The 20,845-nt window shown below is 38.7% G+C and overlaps 1 protein-coding gene across 25 annotated transcripts in view; it reads right to left on the bottom strand.

The window, feature by feature from the left end:
• The window catches only part of CFLAR (CASP8 and FADD like apoptosis regulator), a 37,393-nt gene extending 17,411 nt beyond the window's left edge, over positions 1–19,982 (bottom strand). Inside the window, exons 1-9 of one of the 25 annotated variants that reach the window (XM_025039349.1) lie at positions 19,315–19,497; positions 18,353–18,423; positions 18,027–18,107; positions 17,718–17,808; positions 8,616–9,024; positions 6,542–6,647; positions 4,909–5,044; positions 3,707–3,792; positions 791–848 (exon numbers count right to left, since the gene is read on the bottom strand). In XM_025039349.1, the coding sequence (XP_024895117.1) occupies positions 791–848; positions 3,707–3,792; positions 4,909–5,044; positions 6,542–6,647; positions 8,616–8,974 (745 nt within the window). In that variant the 5' untranslated portion in view covers positions 8,975–9,024; positions 17,718–17,808; positions 18,027–18,107; positions 18,353–18,423; positions 19,315–19,497. The other 24 variants (XM_015596661.2, XM_015596663.2, XM_015596664.2 and 21 more) reach the window with 24 other exon arrangements.
• Positions 19,983–20,845: the final 863 nt, after the last annotated feature.

Here is a 20,845-nt window from a genome sequence, read left to right as displayed (position 1 = left end):
GGCCAGTATGCGGAGAAAAGGGAACCCTCATACATTGTTGATGGGATTGCAAATTGGTATAGCCACTATAGAAAACAGTATGGTGGTTCCTCAAAAAATTTAAAATGGATATACCTGTTGACCTAGCAATTGCACTTCTGGGTATTTTTCCAAAGAAGACCAAAACAATAATTCATAAAGATCTATGCACTCCAATATTCATGACATCACAATTTACAATAGCCAAGATATGGAAGCAACCTAAATGCCCATCAACAGATGATTGGATAAAGAAGTTATGATTCATATATACAATAGAATATTACTCAGCCATTAAAAGAATAGAATGAAATCCTACCATTTTCAATGACATAGATGGACCTAGAGGTTATTACGCAGAATGAAGTAAGTCAGACAGAGAAAGACATATATCATATGATTTCACTTATATGTGGAATCTAAAGAACAAAAAAGAACAAACTAATCAAAAATAGATTCACAAATATAGAGGATAGTCTGGTGACAGACAGAGGGGAAGTGGGTTGGAGGGCTGAGAGAATGGGGTGAAGGGTTAAAGGTACAAATTAGTGGTTGATAGATGGTCACAGGGATGGGGATCATGACATAGGGAATGCAGTTAGCATTAATGCATTGGCTAGGTAGAGAGCTAGAGGAGAGAAAGAGCAATTAGGGAGATAATTTTATAACCTATATAAATGTCTAACCAACGTACTATATACTTGAAACTAATAAAATAAAATTTTTTAAAAAAGAATCAATTGAAACAAAAAAAAAGAGAAGTCGGTCTTACTTTGAATGTCAAGTTGTTTCACCATGAGTCTTTGTTCTTTACTTCTCCCATTCTGGAGCTTCAAATATAAAGAATAAGGTCACACTCCCTGTTAGTTTTTTCAGTCACATTATATTACACCTCTTTAAATATCTCATTAGGTTTTTTACCCAGAAAAAAATAAAAATATCACATTCACTGTTAAAATATCTAAAGAAGAATAGCAAGAACCATTTACTCCATGAATTCTATATTCCATAAAAGAAGAACAAGGCAACTCTTCTTTTTAAAAACTGAAAATACAATGAATGTGTAGATATGCTAAACTAGCATATTAGAATGTTTCAAAACAACTCAATAAAGTCAGAGGTTATGGTAGAGTTGCTATAAGAGCTCTAAGACAGAACAAGCTGTTGGGACATGCAATTGACCTTCAACCTGATCCTTTAACACAGAGGCAATGTACCTGTTCGGTTAAGAGTTGGGAGTTCTAGCCCAGACAAACCTGCCACTTACTAGCTACGTAACCTCAAGCAAGTTACTTAATCCTTATATATTTGCTTCTTTATCTTCAAAATGAGGATAATAATAGTACCTAACTTATAAAAGTTTTGTGAAGATTAAATGTACACAAAGCACTGAGCATAGTGCCTACTACATGAAAGTACTGAATAACTGTCCAGTTACTGTTTTTCTATAATTGCCTAGCTATATATAAGCTACATGTGGGCCTGATTCTTGATAACAGCTACCACTTATGAGGGCTGCAGTGGGATTAATCAGAGAATGAAAGATTAAACCGACCCTTTCTCTTCTCAGATGACAGGTCCTGTGTAAGGTACACATACCACATACTGTCAACCATCTGATACGCTCAGCTTTCAAATGACAGTTCTCCTCTGAAGCTATCCTAGCCAAAAGAGAGAAGTAGACTGTTCATAAGCTGTGTCTGTAGCTAAGTCTGTATGTCTAAATGAAAGAAAAACATGTAAGTTGCTTTTATTACTAATAACCAGTGACTTAGCCATAGGCTGATGATATTGATTAGACAGAAGTTCAAACCCCACATAGATGTGCATTCACTTTTATATACTATTAAAGACAGATCACATCAAATCAAAGCTGTATTTAAAAAGCATTATATTGCAGGGTCATACAACATTTTTATTTTGTAACATGCTGGTATCATATGTCATTTAATGCCACCATAACCATAATTTTTAATGTACTTTTGCAGCCCTGTACGAGTTAACATCCAGGTATTCAGCTCCTAAATCTTGTGAGAAATTCACTGAATTCATTTGCCATAGTGCCTGCTTACTAAATGAATGATCAGGATCACAGATTAATATAGCAAATTTAAGGAAAAGTTTACACAAAGAGCATGTGGGTTCCCAATAGGGTACATAGACAATAAATACAATTACTTTCATTAACAAAATAGAAAGACAATAGTGAAATATGGCAGGCTTTTAACTAAGATTGACAGTATAATTCATATTAGATAGACAATAGCAGCGAAAGCTCTGAAAATCTGAATCTGCATTCTAAATCAGTTTTGTCTCATGATTTGGTATCACTGAGATTCAGATGGACAAAAGAAAGCATAGTTGATTCTTGAAAAATGACATATATCTAAGCTATGCCATGGTATAGAGGAGGGAGCGGGGACAGACCCAGTTCTGGTGATAGTTGGAGGTGGGCAATCATTTCATGTTCTTTAGGTCTGTTTCCTTATTTGTTCAATGAGGAGGTTGGACAGCATAATCCTTAATATCTATTTTACCTCTGAAATTCTATTGCTCAGTGGTAACTTTAACAGCTCATGTTACTCATGAAACTATTTATAGTACAGGGGTAGTTAATATTTTCATCACAGGCTTTTATGAAAGCATTTATAATTTAACCATGAAACTGCACTGTGGTCTAGGTCCTCACTACAAATTCCATATATCCTAATATGGGGATGAGGATGAGATTACACTAAAATTATTAACTTTTCAAGATAAAAAATTAACCCAAGAATAATCCTGAAAATACTTTGCATCATCTACTAACATAACAACCAGAAGTGTCTACATGATATTTATGTTCACAAATCATTAACATCTCTCAAAAACAAAAACACTTCACTGAAATCATTAAAATAAGCTCAATAAAAAGCAAATGCCCAGAGAGGTAAACACAAAGATATTTATTTTGAAGCCTTATTTGCAGTAATAAAAGACTGGAAATAATATAAACACACATATACAAGAAAAAGCAAAACGCATTGTTATACATCTAGAATGTAGAACCATGTGCAATGATTAAAAACAATGATTAATAAGTAGGCAGTTTCATAAGATTCATATGGAATAATTTCCAAGAATTCTCAGATCAGGACAATGAGCATAATGTGCTAGCATTTGTACATAAGAAAAAACAACAATGAAATATGATATGTCCTTATCATATTTGGGGAAAAGAACTAGAATATGAAGAAACATACTTTAAAAATCCATGTTTTTAATATGTTTTGAACTTTTAAGTCCATGGGCATGTCCTACTTAATTTTTATTTAAAAAGCTAAATTTTCAAAGAAACAAATGAACATTGAAAAACATTCAACCATATACGTAATACACAAGCAAAAAAGAAGACAAAAAGACTAGAAAGGAATATAACAAGATATTAATTAACAGTAGCTATTTTTAGGTGGTAGAATAGAGGCGATCTATTTTCCCTCTATGATAGTCTTCTATTTTCTAAATTATATCGATGAACATATGTTAGCTTTGTAATCATGAGAAATTACACATATTTTAAAAACAAATGTATTTTTATCACAATTTTTTCTGATATTACATAAAGTACATTGTGTGAGAATATGTATATTTTACTCAAAGTTCTGAAGCTGTTTCATGCTGGGATTTCACACATTTGCTCCAGACTCACCCTTAAGTTATATGAAGTATCCTTAAAACTCAAGTTTGAGAGAGATGCCTTGTGAGCGTTTATATAACTTGTTCCCGCTCCTTGAGCTGTAAGCAGAAGAGAGGTACTGAGTTAAGATTTACCAATTATTATTAAGTGAATCTTGAACGAAGGCTTAGTCCACAGTCAATCATCATCCTTCAAAATGCCCTAAACTTTCCAGCCACCTTACTTAATTCAAAATATCAGATCAGATGACTCTTTTACAATATCATTAAGAATGAACTAAAAATTCTATTCCTGTACTTGGTCTTTTATCAGTCATTCAATGAACTAAAAATTCTATTCTTGTACTTGGTCTTTTATCAGTCATTCAGGTGTGTGTGTGTGGGATGGGCGGCGGGGTGGGGGCGGGGGGAGTGTCTGTAGATCACTGGGTCTTATCCATGCCCTTCAGATTGCGACTCTGGTGTCAGTGGACTGCTAATGGAGCCCAAGCTGAGGACGAGTCTAAAAGGCAATGGGGCAGGGATGGCACACAACTGTGTGGGATGGGCGGCGGGGCGGGGGGGGGCGGGGGGAGTGTCTGTAGATCACTGGGTCTTATCCATGCCCTTCAGATTGCGACTCTGGTGTCAGTGGACTGCTAATGGAGCCCAAGCTGAGGACGAGTCTAAAAGGCAATGGGGCAGGGATGGCACACAACAAAGCCAGTCTGAATCTGGTCCCCTTTATGGAGGGAGAGGTTATCAGCTTAAAAGATGCCCTTTTCCATGAGAAGCTTTTGTGAAACTCAGAACACATGCAGGGCAGCTGTGGAACCCCAGTGACAGGATACCACCCAGAGCTGGATGGATGGTGGTCAGGCCAAACACTGGAGCAAGGCAGTTTTTATACTCAAAACCCTGAATGTCCACAGCACCTTCACCTGGTGCAGAAAATGTGGGTGCAGACTCTTTCTCTAAGGTAAGAGTGTTAAGAACTGCTTGGTGGCATGTTGCAGAGGGCCAAGATTCTGTGATCGTGGGGGTGGGGTGGTAAAGTTAGCAGATCTGGGATATGAAGGATATAAAGAGATATGATCTCTAATCACAGGCTAGTGGGGGCTGTGAACATTCAGGTTCCATTCCATCCACTCACCCAACAAATGAATCTTTACCAACCAGATCTATTATGCACAGGGTACTTTCCTTAGGCCACCGAGAGGCCAAAGTTCTACTTACCAGATTGCTTGTATTTCTGGATTTTTGTCTTCAGGTCTATCCTGTGGATGTTCTTTAGGCATTTTTCTAATAAATCCAGTTGATCTGGAGCAACCAGATTTAGTTTCTCCAATTCCATCACAAGATCCAAGAAACTCTAAGAGAGCCACCAACAAGAAACAAAGGTCATTAGGGCTGACAATTAAGCACTAAATGCAAACCTCAGGTTGTGTGATGTATTACAAAAAAAGGTAACAAGAGGAGCCCCTTCAGACCTTCAAGTGATCCTAAACCAGGCTTCTCTGTTTTATAGTCCCTCCAAGGCCAGCAGCAAATTACATTCCTGGATTTTACTCAGCAAAGAGATAGTGGTAAGTGTTTTGGTGGCCAACCTATACCTAGGTTGTGGATGGACACGTGGGCCATTTTGTACCATCAAGGAGTATGGTGAGAGAGCAGGCCTAGAAAGACAACAAAATCCTCCTGAGTTTATTCTCTTCCCAAAAGTCAGGCTGGTGTTATACTAAAAAATTCTAAGGGTTTTCCTGAAAAAGGAAGAGAAAAAGTAGCTGGGGAAAGTTTTCACTAGAAAAATTCCAACGATACAGTTTTGAAGGTCCTAAAACATTGTAATCAGTGCTGGACATTCCAACCCGTTTTGACTCAGAGGGTATGAGGAGGCAAAATTACAAGGTTAGGACATTTTGCTAGTCATCTAACTGAACCTCAGGGATTGTGACATAACTAGATTTCAGAAACAGGCATTGCTTTTGGTTTTATTTCCCTTCTGTTTCACAGTTGGTTATTGAAGTGCTATCTTTATTTTTAAACATTTTTTCATTTCTCTTTCCACTTCTCATTTGATGCTGGGGCATACAGTCACCCTGTATCCCCAAATTTCACAAACTACGATCATTGAGAAACATGAGGAAATTCTCAAGCAATGACTTACCAAAGTCTTTAGAGGCGAGTCCTTTAAAGACATATAGTCATACACCAGAGACTCGAGCTCTTCCTGGCCTGTCCTTAGGTTAGCAGTACCATAAAAGGTCAGCTGGAATTTAGATACTTTTCCAGCAATCACAACCTCCCTGAGGTCTTTGCCCCTACCTAGTTTTCAACCCCAAATCTCTACTTCTGCCATCCCCTGGACACACATCAGTCACAAAGATGTCCCCACACCTTATCTCCACATGCAGCCTAATGACTCCACCCTGACCTTGAGCTAGCTGAGGAGAAATAGATGGCAGTAGGAGAGCAAGATGCGAGTGGATTAGCACTTCCCACCCGTTTCTACTCAGCACGAGCAAATGGAACTGCCTAACCCTTCCACATGATTTGTCAAACTAGGGAGAAAAACCAATGTATAAGCCAAACCTATGAATTTTACACAAATAAAGGATAAATACAAGGATGAGAGAAACACTAAGGGCCACACCAGGAGATATCACCATATTTCTTCTGTATTCATAAACCAATTTTCTTCCCATCGATGTTATTATGAAAACAACCCACACTCTTCTCAGTTCCTGCCTTCGCCCCCAGCGTGGGCCTCCCTGCTCAAGCGCCTGCTTCCTTCTCTTCATGCCATAGAGAGCATCCTCTGACCTCTGACAGGCTCTTGGGAACATGAATCAAGAAAAAGAAAACTCACCTTATCCTTGGCTATCTTGCCTCGACCCATATAATCCCTCATGAGAAAAATTAATGAGGACATATCAGATTTATCCAAATCTTCACCAATCTCGGTCATCAGCACCCTGTTAAAAAGACAAGTTTCTTCAGTAAATTCAGATACCAGTCCCAGTGAGAACACCAAGAGCCTATTCCTCCTCTATGCCAATAACTGGTTAAAAGACTAGTTCTTGCCCCCATTTAAATGTGTCCCAGCCATAAGACGGAAAGCCAAGATCACCCCAGGAAGATATCTTAAGGAAACTCAAAAAGGAAACTCATCTTTTCCCAAGTTTTCAATGAAAGATGGCACCTCTCTTTCTATCTAACTGCTCTGAAAATAGCTCAGAGAATAAAAACTTCCCTAAAGAATCCCCTAGCTTCCCCAAGAGTTATAATGAAATAAATGAGGAACCTAAATGACTAAGATGAAGACAGAAATAGTATTCAAAGTAATTTTGTCTTCTCTGTTTAATAAGCTCCCAGGTGATGCTGATGCTGATCTAGGGACCGTACTTTGAATCACAAGATTCTAAAGCAAAGTAACAGCCAGGATATCCTGGCCCACTGAGAACTCAAAGGGTAAAAGACATCTAGAGCCTGGGGATTGTGACAGTAGATGTCTTGGTCTAGAAAGCCCCTCTTGATCAGTCACCTCTGCTCTAGTTTGTTGCTTCATCGAGACTCCCAGGACACCTCGTGGTTAGCATTATTACCTTGAAACTGTTACCAATGCATAGAGGGCCGTTTTCCCAATTAGTCCTGAGGATGGAAGAATTTTCATTCATTTTGCTCTAGTGCTTCCCAAACACCTGGCATATGCTGACCCACAAAAAAAGCCCACTGAAGAGATGAATAAATGAATCTAGCACTCGCCTCCCACTGCCCGGCCTTTGACCTAAATTATTCACAAAAACTCAGTCAGTGCCTCCCAAGAAGTTTTGCGATCACTGACATTATATGATGGTTGGAGAGGTGGAAGATGATCAAGAATAACAACAACAAAAATTACATTTGTAGAGTACTTCATAGTTTTAAAAAGTACTTCACATGCTAAATTATCACAATTATCCTCACAAACGAACTTGTGAAATTGTGTATAATTATTCTTAGCTTTACAAGTAGAAAAATGAAGGCTCAGTAATGTTAGTGGTTGTCTCAGCCTAGAAGGCTTGTAACTGACAGGTCTGAGGCTTGAAACAGACCTTCAGGTCTCAAGTCTTAGACACTTGCCAAGGTCTCATTGCTTTCAACTCTCTTTAATATAGTTTTTAATAATATGCATCATCTCCAAATATACATTATTGATTATAACTAAAGGCTGGTGGCCTGGAGAAAAAGAACTGTTAACTTAAGATTACAAGTTCTCTTCCTTTCCCCAGAAACAGTCTTTCTGGTGGCTTCTGTGCATCTCAGAACCTCCAAGAGAGTACTATATGAACAAGAAAAAGGAAAAACTTAAAGGGGACTCCAGAGGATGTCTTCTCTGAACTGAAGAGGGCATAGAGGTAGATGTTCAATTTGGATTCCCCATAGCCTCCAGAAGCAGAGACCTCACAGAAACTCGCATAAAGGAAGCCTACCCCACTAGCTTCCTCAGCAAAGGAAAGATTAATGAGAATTCAGAAGGGGTCACAGAGTCCTACAAAGGTCAGGAAGATCACTTTCAGATTTGTCATTTCCTTTCTCAGCACCGAAAATTGCCAGGCTCTGACATTACAGAAAATCAAGCTAGAACAAAGACCACTGCGGATCTCAAAAAGGCTGGCAAACATTACTAGCTCTTGGTCATTCCTATATCTCTCACTATATTCATCAGGCAAACACGTAACAACCATCCTTTCCATTCTCATTATGATCTTCTACACAATTACTTTAAGCAAACTCAAGCTAAGAATTCAAAGAATTCAAAGGAATGAAGTAACATTATACAGCAGTTGGATCAGTGGATAAAGAAAGTAATGAGGATGCTTTTCTGACTGTACTCTTTTCTCTTGTTCAGAAGTCTAGACCGCTTCATTCCCTCCCAGCTTCAGAAAGAGCTGATGAAATACCTGTAGTCCGAAACAAGATGAGGGTGCCTGAGTAGGTGGGCCTCCACTGCCATTTTGTCCATCTTCAAGATCCTCTTGAGCAAGTCAAACCGCCTCACTCTGTAGAGCAGCTCAGCTAAGCCCATGGCAGACAGCTTTCCTTTCTCACTTAAAATATCCAAAAGGTCCCTGACAGTAAGTGGAGCTACATCTTCAGCAACATCCCGACACAAATAAAGAAGCATCTCCTTCTCATCTTCATCAAGTGCCTCTTCAACCTGATGGATGACCTCAGCAGACATTCTGTAAAGTGTCGTTGCAAAGAAGAGCAATAAGAATCCAGTCCAGTCAACAGAAGGCCATGAGGCTACTGACTTCATTTCTGATGGTTTTCTTCATTTCTTTCAGAATCCTTTCCAATGGAGGTGTTCTGTGGTTAAAAGGGAATTTTTAAAAATCCTCATATCGAAGTAACTTATGCTTAAAATTCAAAGTATAGGCTCTTCCTTTCTTGCTGGTCTCTCGAGCCTAGCTGATTAAATTCATATCATTAAGTCTATGAAAAGCAATCCTCAGTAGACAAAGAAACTGATCCAAAACTAAGACAGACAAAGAAGATAACCTATATTTTAAAGGAAATGAAACTAGAGACAAATTATTTCCAAAAAAGCCCACATGCTTTATCAGAATTTATCACAACATACAATATGGTAAGAGAGAAATGACAGAAGGAATTAATGACTAAGTGGCAAATGAATGACCCTGGTGGGAGGAAGTGGGAAAAGCCCAATGACTAAGTAGCTGATTGGACAAGAAAAACTAGTATCACAGGAGTTAACTTTCTTTCAGTGACATCACCCAGATAGGCTTAAATAAATATGGGTCCTACCAAAAAAGACCTTCTGTGAGATATCAAAAGTGATAGAAGAAGCATCCGTTCCTACCCCACCTCCTTTTTAAATTTTTTTCTCCCAATTTAAAATTGTTCATTTACATCTATAAGCAGAAATCTCTACTGCTATCCTCCCAATCCCAGGCCCTTTTCACAGCTTCATTATGGATGCTCACAAGACCTGTCACCACAGCTAAACACTGTCAAGTTTGATCACCTCTTCAGACCAGGAGACCCCTGTTGAAGTGCCAGAGACCCATGACTCTCAGTACACTGCTGCAGGGCAGCAATTATCACTAGAGTTCCTGATGGTATCAGTGGAAAGAAAGAAGTAGAACAGGAGATCTGGGGAAAGATCCCAGTCCTGGAATGGAACTCGGGGAACTCGGGTGGGAACAGTGAGGAGGCCATGCCATGGGGGTATCCTCAACTTCTTCCATTGCAACTCGCCGTGTTTTCTTTCAAGTTAAGTTGCAAATGGCAGTCACTGTAATCTCTAAAGTTTCACAGCTATGTTTTACATTAAATAAGTGTTTGAGTTATTCTGGGAGAGTACCTTGTCTGTTTCTATCAGAGAACATTTCAAGTTAAAAGCTAATCTTAGCAAAAAAAAATTGAAAACACAACCCAACTGCAAGTTGCTATTGCTATGTATTTGCATACAAGTATATTTATATATTTATCCATCTATATTTAGTGAAACTTACACTGAATCTATTTTATTCACTTATAATCTATTTTATTTATATACAACCTCAGTTCACAAAAGACTGGAGGCATCTTAACAATAAAAACGCGTAAGTGGGAAAAAAGTTTTATATGATAATAAGGGAAAAAATTAGGTAAAAAAGTTAATATTTGTGGAAGGATAGACTATAATGCAAATAAGCAGGCCAAAAGGGCCTAAACAGATTTTAATAGGCAGTGAATTTATCCCTAAACTTCATGGCAGTCAAAGCAAAAAGGAATATATGGGACATTAAATATGTAGTTCTTGCTGTCAACGAGAAGAAAAACAAAACAGACTCTTAGAAGAAGAACAATTTTCCTAAAGTTCACCATCAATGAAAATATTGAGTACTTTAGTGTCTTAAAGTAATAAAATTACATTTGTTTTAAATTTTATTTCTTAAACATTTTAAATATTTTATTTTAAAATAGACCATGCATTCATACCTTTTACACTGGGCCTCCCACATTCAGTCTAAATAGGTAAGATCTTTAAAAAAAATAGACATTTATCTCATGTATACTTGTTAATAAGCATTGGTGTGTCTATGCTAACTCCATGCTCATTCATTCAAAATTCATTTAAATATTGACTGTTGTGAATAACTAGAGTGATGAAATTTACCGAATGATCGCTCAATTAAAGTGAAAAAGAACTCGTACTAGGACTACTTTATTTTTTAATATGAAACCTAAATATTGATTTCATGTGTTCCAGAAAGCATAAATCTATACTCCACTCAGGCTAACATAACAGTACTTTAACCTAGCCACTAGTTTCCATGAAAGGAAGTCAAGTTCTTTTTCTATGCACTAAAATTCACAATTTTGTTAGCAGTTGTTATTATAAATTAACCAATAAAATATTTATATACACTAGAAGGTATGAAATAAATAAGAAGTCATTAAACACAAAAGTAAAAAATAAAGTACTATCCAAATTCACCAGACACATCTGAAAAAGAACCAAACAGAACTACTAGAAATGCTCAACTCCCTAAAAACAGTGACCTAACTTTTGTCATTCGCAATTATCAATGATCTAAAAATGTCAGCAACAGTTAACAAAACTAGATAATCATTTAAAAAAATATGTGCTCAGTTCATTTCCTCCAGCCATTATACCCAAGACAGCTTTCTGCCTGCCAGTCATGCACACTAAGCAGAAGAACTGGCATGCTGTATTCCCTCTGTACTGACAGAGATATAGCTTGGCAGCAAAATCCAAATTACTCAGTAATAGCATCTGGCATATTCAGAGAAAATATCAAAAGGAAAACTACAGATCCTATGCTGAGCCAGACCAACCATATGCAGCAAAATACCAGTGTGTACATGCTGAGGGTGGTATCTGGGGCAGTTAACTGTGGCTATAGGTGATGGGCATTTAAGTAAGGAGAGTATGGAAGGGAGAGGTACAGTTAAGATCTAAATAATCACTACCTCATTGGGGTTTCTTTTAAACCCAAACCAAAATATTAACATAAAAATTACTCTCAGACTTGGGAAGTCCATAAGGTCTTCAGAGGCAAACTCAAAACTATCCCACCTTCACAAGCCAGAGCATATGAAATATCCATTTTGCTGGGGGTGAGCTCATGCTAAAAAATTACCATGCACAAAAATAAAAATCACCATCCATGACAGTAGACAAAACAAATACAATTCACATCCTGGAAAGCTATATCTGAAAGTTTAAAATATAAGTATCTTAAAACATTCAAGAAGATAAAAAAAAAAAATTCTGCAATATGATAAGCCAAATCAATGGTTCTTCATCAGGGGTGATTTTGCTCCTGAGGACATCTGACAATGTCTGAAGACATTTTGGGTCATAATAACCAAGTGGTACTACTGGCATCTAAAAGATGAAACCAGGGATACTGCTAAACATTCCCCAAAGCACATTCTTACAACAAGGAATTATGCATCCCAAAACACCAATAATGCCAAGATTGAGAAATGCTGCATTAGATAATCTGAAAAAGTTCTGGGTATAATACACACTGAGATGCTGAATCAAACATAAAAAACTTGCTCAGATAGACAGCTAAGCATGTAAGAAAGTAAATAAAATTGTAGAAAGCTAAAAAGAAAAAACATCTAAAAACCACAGTGATAGTTTTTTAAGATTTACCATATATAATAGCATCAAAACAAATAACATGTAGGAATAATTCTAACAAAAGATATGCAAGACATTAACAAAAAAAAACTGCAAAGTATTATAGAAAAGACATTAATAAAGACTTAAATAGGTAGTTTTACCTTGTTCATGAATAGGGAGATTGAATATAATAAAGATATGAGTTCTCTAAAAAACCTGACCTATGGATTAAAGGAAAAGAACTTTTGAGACAGCAATTTATAAATAGTTAAATAGTAATTATGAGGGGAAAAAAAAGCGCCCCAAACAAATACTATACCTAATGGTGACATATTAAAAACACAAACAATTGGAAGAAGTTGCCTTATCAGATATCAAGATATAATACAAATGCATAGTAATATGGCACAGAGACAGATAATAAAACAATACACAAATGAGAGCTCAGAAATCAGTCCACACCCAGATGAATGAGGTAGCCCTGTAAATAAGTAGAGAAAGGACATTAACATCCAGAAATGGTGCTGGGACAACTGGTTATCCATATATAAAGGAGGGTAAACTGAGATTCTTTCCTCACACCATATTCCACATGTACTGAAGTCCAAGATATAAAATTTTAGAAGGAAATCTATAAGAATATTATTATAACCTCCAATTACAAAAAGATTTCATAAGACATAAAAAGCACACGTCTTTTTTTAAAATGAAAAAAAGATAAAGCACAGGCTAAGAAGGCAAATGCATCATACTTCATTAATGAAGAATTAGTATCTAGAATATAGAAAGCATTTCAGCAAATCAATAAGTATAAGACAAGCAACCCAAGGGAAAAAATACACAGCAGTTTCTGGAGGAAAAAAGCCAAATAGCCACTAACCACATAAAAATATGTTTAGTAGTCAGAGAAATGCAAATTTAAACTACAATGAGATATTATTTTTCATTGGTCAAATGCTAATATGTTACCAACTATAATAAAAATACAGAGAAATAGGAAATCTTATACATTGCTAGAATTATAAATTGGTACAGCCACTTAGAAGAACAATTTGTCAATATCTGATAAAGATAAAAACATACATTACTCCATGACATGCAAATTTTATTCCTAAATAAATATCCTTAAAAAATAGTTCAGACAGGTATACCAAAACATGTACACAATGTTCCTAGCAGCAATGGATGTTATAACAAAAAATGGAAACCATCTAAAGGTCTTTTAAGAAGAGATTGAATAAAATGTTAGTCTTTCAGTGAAACACTATACAGCCCTGAAAATGAATGAACTAGAACTACATGAATTTCACAAACAAGTAAAAAGCAAAACAACAAAACAAATATTTTTGCCTAGGCAAAAAGCAAGTTGAAAAAGCATGCATTAAAATCCTAAATGTTAAAAATACTATATATTGTTTAGAAAGTGTGTGTGTGTGTGTGTGTATGTGTAGTGAAAATATTAAAACATACATAATAAATACTGAATTGGTTTCCATTACAGGATAAATAAAATGTAACTAGATAAAAATACAGAGGTAAAATGACTGAATTTGTAATATTTTACTACATAAGCTGGGCAATAGGTGTACAGATACTAAATTAAATATACTTCATACCACATTCTCTGACCACAGTACAATCCATCTCTCACCCAGACTCTAACCCTGGACTTTCTGATTGCCCTGCCTATGGCCTCACTCTCTCCAAACTGATCTCTCATTAGAATGAACTTTCTGAAGTTCATGCTTGAACCAAGTCACTTTCCTACTTCAAACCTTCCAATGGTTCCTCATCTCCCATGGCAGGTTCCGATTTCTTTGCATTCAAGGTGGTCTAGTTCCTGCCCTCATCTCTCATTAACACATACCTTGTACATTTGGCTTCAACCAAACGAAGAGTTCTTTTCTGTGCCTCTGTGCCTTTGCCAGTATTACTCTCTTCCACTTACCTGCCTAGCAAAACACTTCTCAGCTTTCAAGCCCAGCTTAAGCATCTCCTACTATACAAAGCTTTCCTGGGAAGAGCCCACATAACTCCTTGTACCACCACCGTACAATGTACATACCTCCCTGGCACCCAGCATTAGCTCCAACAGGCGATAGTAAAATATGGTTAACTTTAGTCAGGCTTCTCAATCTTTCTACAGAATGTCAACTTTGCCCCCAAACAATCTGGTATCCAAAGCACATAGCGTTCTCTGTAATCAGTAGCACAGCAGCCATCATGACTGGTTCCCATCACACCTTACCCTACTTAACATTCCACTTTTTTTTACTGCTTCTCCACCTGAAATGAGGTCATGGTATAGCATGAAAGCAAGGTCATGTCCACCAAGCCACAGTATGGAAATAAGTGTAGTTTTCTAGCAACACCACAAAACTGGGTGGTAATGAAGAGAAACCTGCCTTGCCAGCTGCAGAAAGCCTCATGCAAACCTGCAACTTTCAGGCATCTGAGAATCCCCGCTGATATATGATCACGAAGTCCCTTAAAGGAGTCACCTATAAGTTTCTGAAAGGATAAAGAAGAAAGGGTTACGTGGTCCTGGGCAACGCAGAATGTGGCCATCTCACAGGAGCTCTGAACATTTACCCTAAGCATAACCATTCACGTACATAACCTATGGGCGTGGGCTGTGTAACAATTCAAGCAGCTAATATAATGAATTCATCATGTGGTTCCTGAAATTTCTGAAATGCTGCAGATACACACCAAACATATTCTAGAAGACTTAGGCTGAAGCATAAATACATTCCAATTTGGAATGTTAATGACCATTATGTATCAGTGGCCAAAAATATGCACTAAATATGATTTCGCTTCACAAGCAGTTCATTCCAATTATTGCCCACAAACAATAGATGATCTCAGTTATCAAATTCTATCCCATCTTTCAAGCCATCTCTTCAATAAGCTTGTCTTGATTCCCAAATCAGGTCATCTCTTTCTGCTTCATAGCATTGTTTTCATTCTCTTCTGGAGTTCATCTTATTCTAGTTGGCTTCCTGTCATATGAGCTAAGATCCTTAAGGATAAGTAAGTTCTTACTCATCTTCATTAGGCTGTGGTGGGCCCTGGCCAGGCCTGCCGAGCTCACCCTCCTAAGGCCTTTAACTGACTAGTCATCATTACACAGCTCCTCCAGCAGGCCCGCACATGTGTAACACTTACTCATCCTGCTTCATCTTGCTTCACTGTAGGTTATGGTGGAGTGAAATATCATACTTGGAACCTGGTTGTTAGGTCCAGGAGACAGAGCTTGTTAAAGGAAACTTCTACAATTATATGGGGGTAACAATGTTGTTGTTGAAGAGTGGCTCACAATGTGATTTCATGAGGCTGGTGAGCCCCCATGCAGAGTATCCTGGGAGCTGGCAGGACCTCACCTTGAACTAGCAGAATATAATGTCTCCAGCCAAGCTCGCTGGACAAGTAAAAAAAAAAAAAAAACAGCATAGATAAGCCAAAGGAAAATACAAAAGAAGTTCAAGAAAAAAATTCAAGAATTTCCCAAGTAGATAAGGAAGCTGTAGTTCTCACTTGTAAAATCAGATGTGCGCGCCCTCACCTTGAACCAGCAGAAAATAATGTCCCCAGCCAAGCTCGCTGGACAAGTAAAAAAAAAAAAAAAACAGCATAGATAAGCCAAAGGAAAATACAAAAGAAGTTCAAGAAAAAAATTCAAGAATTTCCCAAGTAGATAAGGAAGCTGTAGTTCTCACTTGTAAAATCAGATGTTAAAAGGAAGCCATTACCCTGGGAAACATTTTAAGACTTGGAGCCAGTAGCTACAAGAGGATTTTTCAATTACATTGTAAAACTGAGGTATATAAATATTGATATGAGAAATAATGGGTTTATTTCTCCAATTAAAACTTTTACTGCAGAAGACATAAACCACTTTGAATATGCAGATAAATATGGTATCAAATTGGTGGAGCTTAGTTCTTTCATAAATACTGAATTACTAAAGATGAAAACCCAATATCTAGAATAAAAGGAAATAACAAAGAAGTTTTTTGTCTGTTTTGCACGAATAAAGACGGAGTGGTTAAAGTAGAGACCATCAGAGAAAAGTAAACAAAGAACAGGTACAAAGTATGGGAGGGTGGAAAGCCATTTTATCTGGAAAGAAAAGATTCAAGAATACATATTATATAAATGAATATATATTCATTCCTTTATATGCCCACAGGATCAAAGAAGAAATTAAAACCAGAATTGAGGAGGGAGAAAAAACATTTGGGCATCTGAACAGATTAATAAAATGTAAATTGTGGATACACACATTCTCAAAAACAAGAAAAATGTTCATTAGAAGAAAAAAAATCTTTCATTAGAAACACTAATGCCAGAAAGGAGTGAAATTACATGTGAAAAAAAGCAGAGTTATTAATAGAAAAAAAAGCAGTTCTTAAATATGACTGGAGAAACAGCAACATACAAAATAAAAAAAGAACAAAACATATTTCTAAAAACATTTAAAGACTATATTTGAATGCATAAATGTCTGAAAAAGACACTAAACCGCAACCTTTGGTTATCCTAGGCAATGGATTCCTAAGGGCTTTCTCTATTTACTTATTTTAACTCAGATAATTATAATACAATTTGACTGAAAAAGTTTTTGAAGAAAAACTATGCCAATACTGAGTGTTAAGTGCAAGTCTATGGTAACTGCAAAGCTAGTCACTGAGCATGTGAAAGAATAGAAGAAATGAACCCACAGGCCGAGTTGTGAAGTCTTCCTAGAGGAGGTGACAGGAGCTGAATATAAAGGAGAAATAGGACATTTCAATAATAATAGTATTTCTTCTCTCACTGATTTATAGTAAGGGAATCAAGGACCAGTGTGAAAACACATTGACAGCTCTGTGATCTGTCATTACTTCCCCCACCTGGCCCAACTGGCTTCTTCCTTCATATTCCAGGCTTTCCTGTGCAAAGCTGCCTTGAAAACATGTCACCTGTACAGGTTAACTTTGTCCCAACCACTCTATGATCTTCTGTCGGAAGGAACCAAGTGCAGATTGTTCCTATGTCCCCAGCACCCAGACCTCCGCTTGGCTCAGAGAAGCTCCATAAATATTGGTAGGAATGTACTGAATTAAAGAAAGGAGGCGTTTCAGTACATAAACACGAGTTTAATTAGCTTTTGGTGTCTACAAGAAGAAATAACCAGAGTCCATTCCGGAGATCTAAAAATGCTACACTCCCGCTGACTAGGAGTGCTGTGGCTGAGTCCAGGAGGCTGTGAACCGCTGAAAGCAGGAGACTCAATCCATTTCCGCCGCGATCAGAGGATAGTGCCCCACGCCCCCGGAGTCCACGGGGACGCCAGCACAGGGGTGCAAGTCGGGAGAAGAGGGGCGTACAGGGTTCTCTGTCTACTCACGCCGGGGCAGCCGCCAGCTCTTCCAGCTGGATCTCCACCAGGAAAGGTACCCACCCACGGAGGACACGAACAGATCTGCTGCTCCTGAAAACTGGTGTCGGAAATTCCCCGGAGAGGACAAGGAACTGGATCAGAGTGTTAGAGGTGGCCTCAGGGCAGGCGTCCAGGGACGCGCCACACCTCTGAAACCAAGTTTGAGAACTCTCCGCCCGGACCTTAAAAATCTACACAAGGCACACACGTGTCTCTTTGAATCGTAAACTCTCCCTTGTCTAGGCAAAGGGCCGACGTGGATCTCGGGGGAATTACCTGTGACGGGTGGAAACTGAGTGGGTGCCGCCGCTGCTCGCCACCACTCCACGGAGAGTGGGTGAGTGACCGACAGGCGCCCTAGCAACGAAAACATATTTTTGTTTCAGCTTCCAATAGGTTTCTCGCCACCGCTCAGATAAAAACAAAACAAAACTAAACTAAAAAACCTTTCCCCGACTACCCTCCCAACGTCCCATGTCGTGCAAGACTCCCAAAAATGTAGGGGACAAGGGGCACCCAGTTCCTGCGTACCTGCCGGTGGATTCACCTAAGAAAGCAGGTGTAAGATAGGGTGTAAAGATAGTTAAAGAAAAAGCAAATACCTGTTACAAACAAATGTAAAACACGAAGTCGAAAGAAAAAGCCCTTTTAATCAAGACATCCAATCCAGAAGCTGTACGAAAAACACGTATTAACATTAAAAAAAAAAAAAAAAATGAAACCGTGTTTGGCAAACATTGAAAATTCCCCTCTAAACATGAGTCTTTTTTGGGGGTAGGGGTTAGAGGGTTGAGTCAAGTTTCTTGCCCCTCCTAATGAATCATTTTTGTAAAAAAAAAAAAAAAGCAAGCTTATGTAAGGGAACCACCAGAGGGAAAATACCAAAAATTCTGTTCCTCTTATCTGAAATCAGGTCTGGCCCGCCAGAGCCGGTTGGACTTCTAGATTATCCGGTAGGTCTCAAAAAATGCTTGAGGTATGCTATCACCGTATTGGCACCACCTCTCGTTTGAGTGAACAAATTTCAAAAGTCAACAAATATATTCGCAAGAGCTCCAACGTCCTTGAACTAACTTCCTTTTCCCCTGAACCAAAAGCAGTCTGAATTTTCAATGGCCTTTGTTCTATTGCAATCCACTGTTATTATGTAAAAGAACATGCCCTTCCGTCCAAATCCGGGCACCAGCAAGCAAGAACATCTTTATTTAAGTCACCTTAATTTCCCAATCCTTTTGAAGAAGGAAAGGGACTGGGGAAGGGGGATACGGAAACAAAATTTTTTTTAAGGCTTTACATAAATCTATGTCAATCATTCCGACCGAAATATATATTTAAATGCTTTGAGAAACAACAACGCTGCCCTACTTCCCCAAGCTATTGCGAGAGTGAAAATTCCTGCCAGGCCGCCTGCTCTCGCCGAATAAAGGCGAGCGCGCTCATATTACTGCAGGGAAAAAAAAAATCCTCTTTCTCATCAACTGTTCCAAAGGACAACTGTCGTGTCTTTTGAACAGTTCACTACAGGTCTTGAGCAACTCTCAAGATGATCTAAGGCAAAGCTTACGCGACGCTGGCAACGTGCCACCAAAGCTCGCGGCCTGTTTTCCGCCTTCGGGGGTACAGTGTTAGCAGAGGGTTACTTGGCCGGGTGGATGCGGGCGCGCCGGCCGCGCATCTGAGATGCCCGCAGCCTCTGGAAGCCCTCTCCAGACTCGGGTGCGGGGCGAGGGGGTGGGAGTGAGGGAAGGAGAGAGGCGGAGGGGCTCCGCCCAGGCTGGCGCCCGCGGGCAAACCAGAAATAAGGAATCTACAGGACTGAGTCACCTGCCAGAAGGCCCACCCCTCCCTTGACCCTTCCCCGGCACCCCGCTCCCAGGGCCAGTTCAGGAAAGCGCGCGCTGGGGAGCTGCGGCGAGTGACAGACAGCAAAGGCAGTGCTCGGGGACAGCGGCGGCCCTGGCACGAAAACCTGAAATCAGACCTCGGAGGTCTGAGGAGAGTTGGAAGGTATCGAGCGTGGGCACCTACCGTCGCGTCCACCGTGGGACTCGCCTCCGGCTGGCAGCAGTCGGTCTTCACTTCCCGGCCTCTCGAGAAACGCATGCAAAATGGAGGAAAAGAAATCGAAACCCTGGAAGCGGACGTGGCGCTTATCTACCTACCAACCGCCTCCTGCCGCCGCTTCGCGTGCTGGCCTCCCATCTCTCACCCTGAAAAAGTTTGCTGACCTGATATTGGTTGCGTTAGGGCCAGAGACCCCCCCCTCACTAGCTCTCGATGAGTCCCCTTCGGCTGAAACACTCTCCTGGCCATAGCCAACCACTCAGTTTCCTGTTTATATCTTTTACGACTATTCTGTGAACTGCAGCGTAGTTGTACAAAGCAGTTCTAATTGTTACTACTGATTCAGCACTTCTAATGTTTTTTTTTTACTGATGTATGGGAATGATAATAAATAGCAAGTGTGAAATAAACTTACTCTGGTAATCATTTTGAAATATATACATATATCAAATCATGTATACCTAAAATGAATACAATGTTGTATGTCTATTATATCTCAAAAATTTTTGCAGAAATAATTTCTGACCATGTGGCCAAACTCTAGGCAATGTTGGTATCCACCTGTGTGCTCTGAAAGTCAATTGCATTCCTTACGTAAATCTGGAGCTTGAATTGAAATATGCCCTCCCATCAAATATGCTTGATGAGAAATACTTGTATTCTTGCTGTCTCAATCAAAATTGAGCAATAACTAGTAGTCCTATTGACACAAATACTAACTCTACGACAAGGGGTTTTTGTATAAATAAAGTTGAACAAAATATTTTTGGATACCTTTTGTATTTCTGCAAAAATAATTTTTTTGAATTTCTTCCTTCTATGGTGGTCGTTAAAAAATTAGTCATCCACAAACATGGATTCCTAATCACATTGTTCTTTGTTGAAAACACTTAGACACACTTCTGCAGTATAAACAATGCTTAAATGTCTATGTAGAATCATATGTGGCCTATGTGTACAACCCTAAAATAAACCAGAATGGGTGGTACAGCTTTAGTAGTCCCAAAGGAGGCTAAGATCAAAGAAGTTCT

The sequence above is a fragment of the Pteropus alecto genome, unplaced genomic scaffold (genome assembly GCF_000325575.1).
Source record: "Pteropus alecto unplaced genomic scaffold, ASM32557v1 scaffold3, whole genome shotgun sequence".
NCBI classification, from domain to species: domain Eukaryota; kingdom Metazoa; phylum Chordata; class Mammalia; order Chiroptera; family Pteropodidae; genus Pteropus; species Pteropus alecto.
This window is presented reverse-complemented; position numbering and strand designations above follow the sequence as displayed.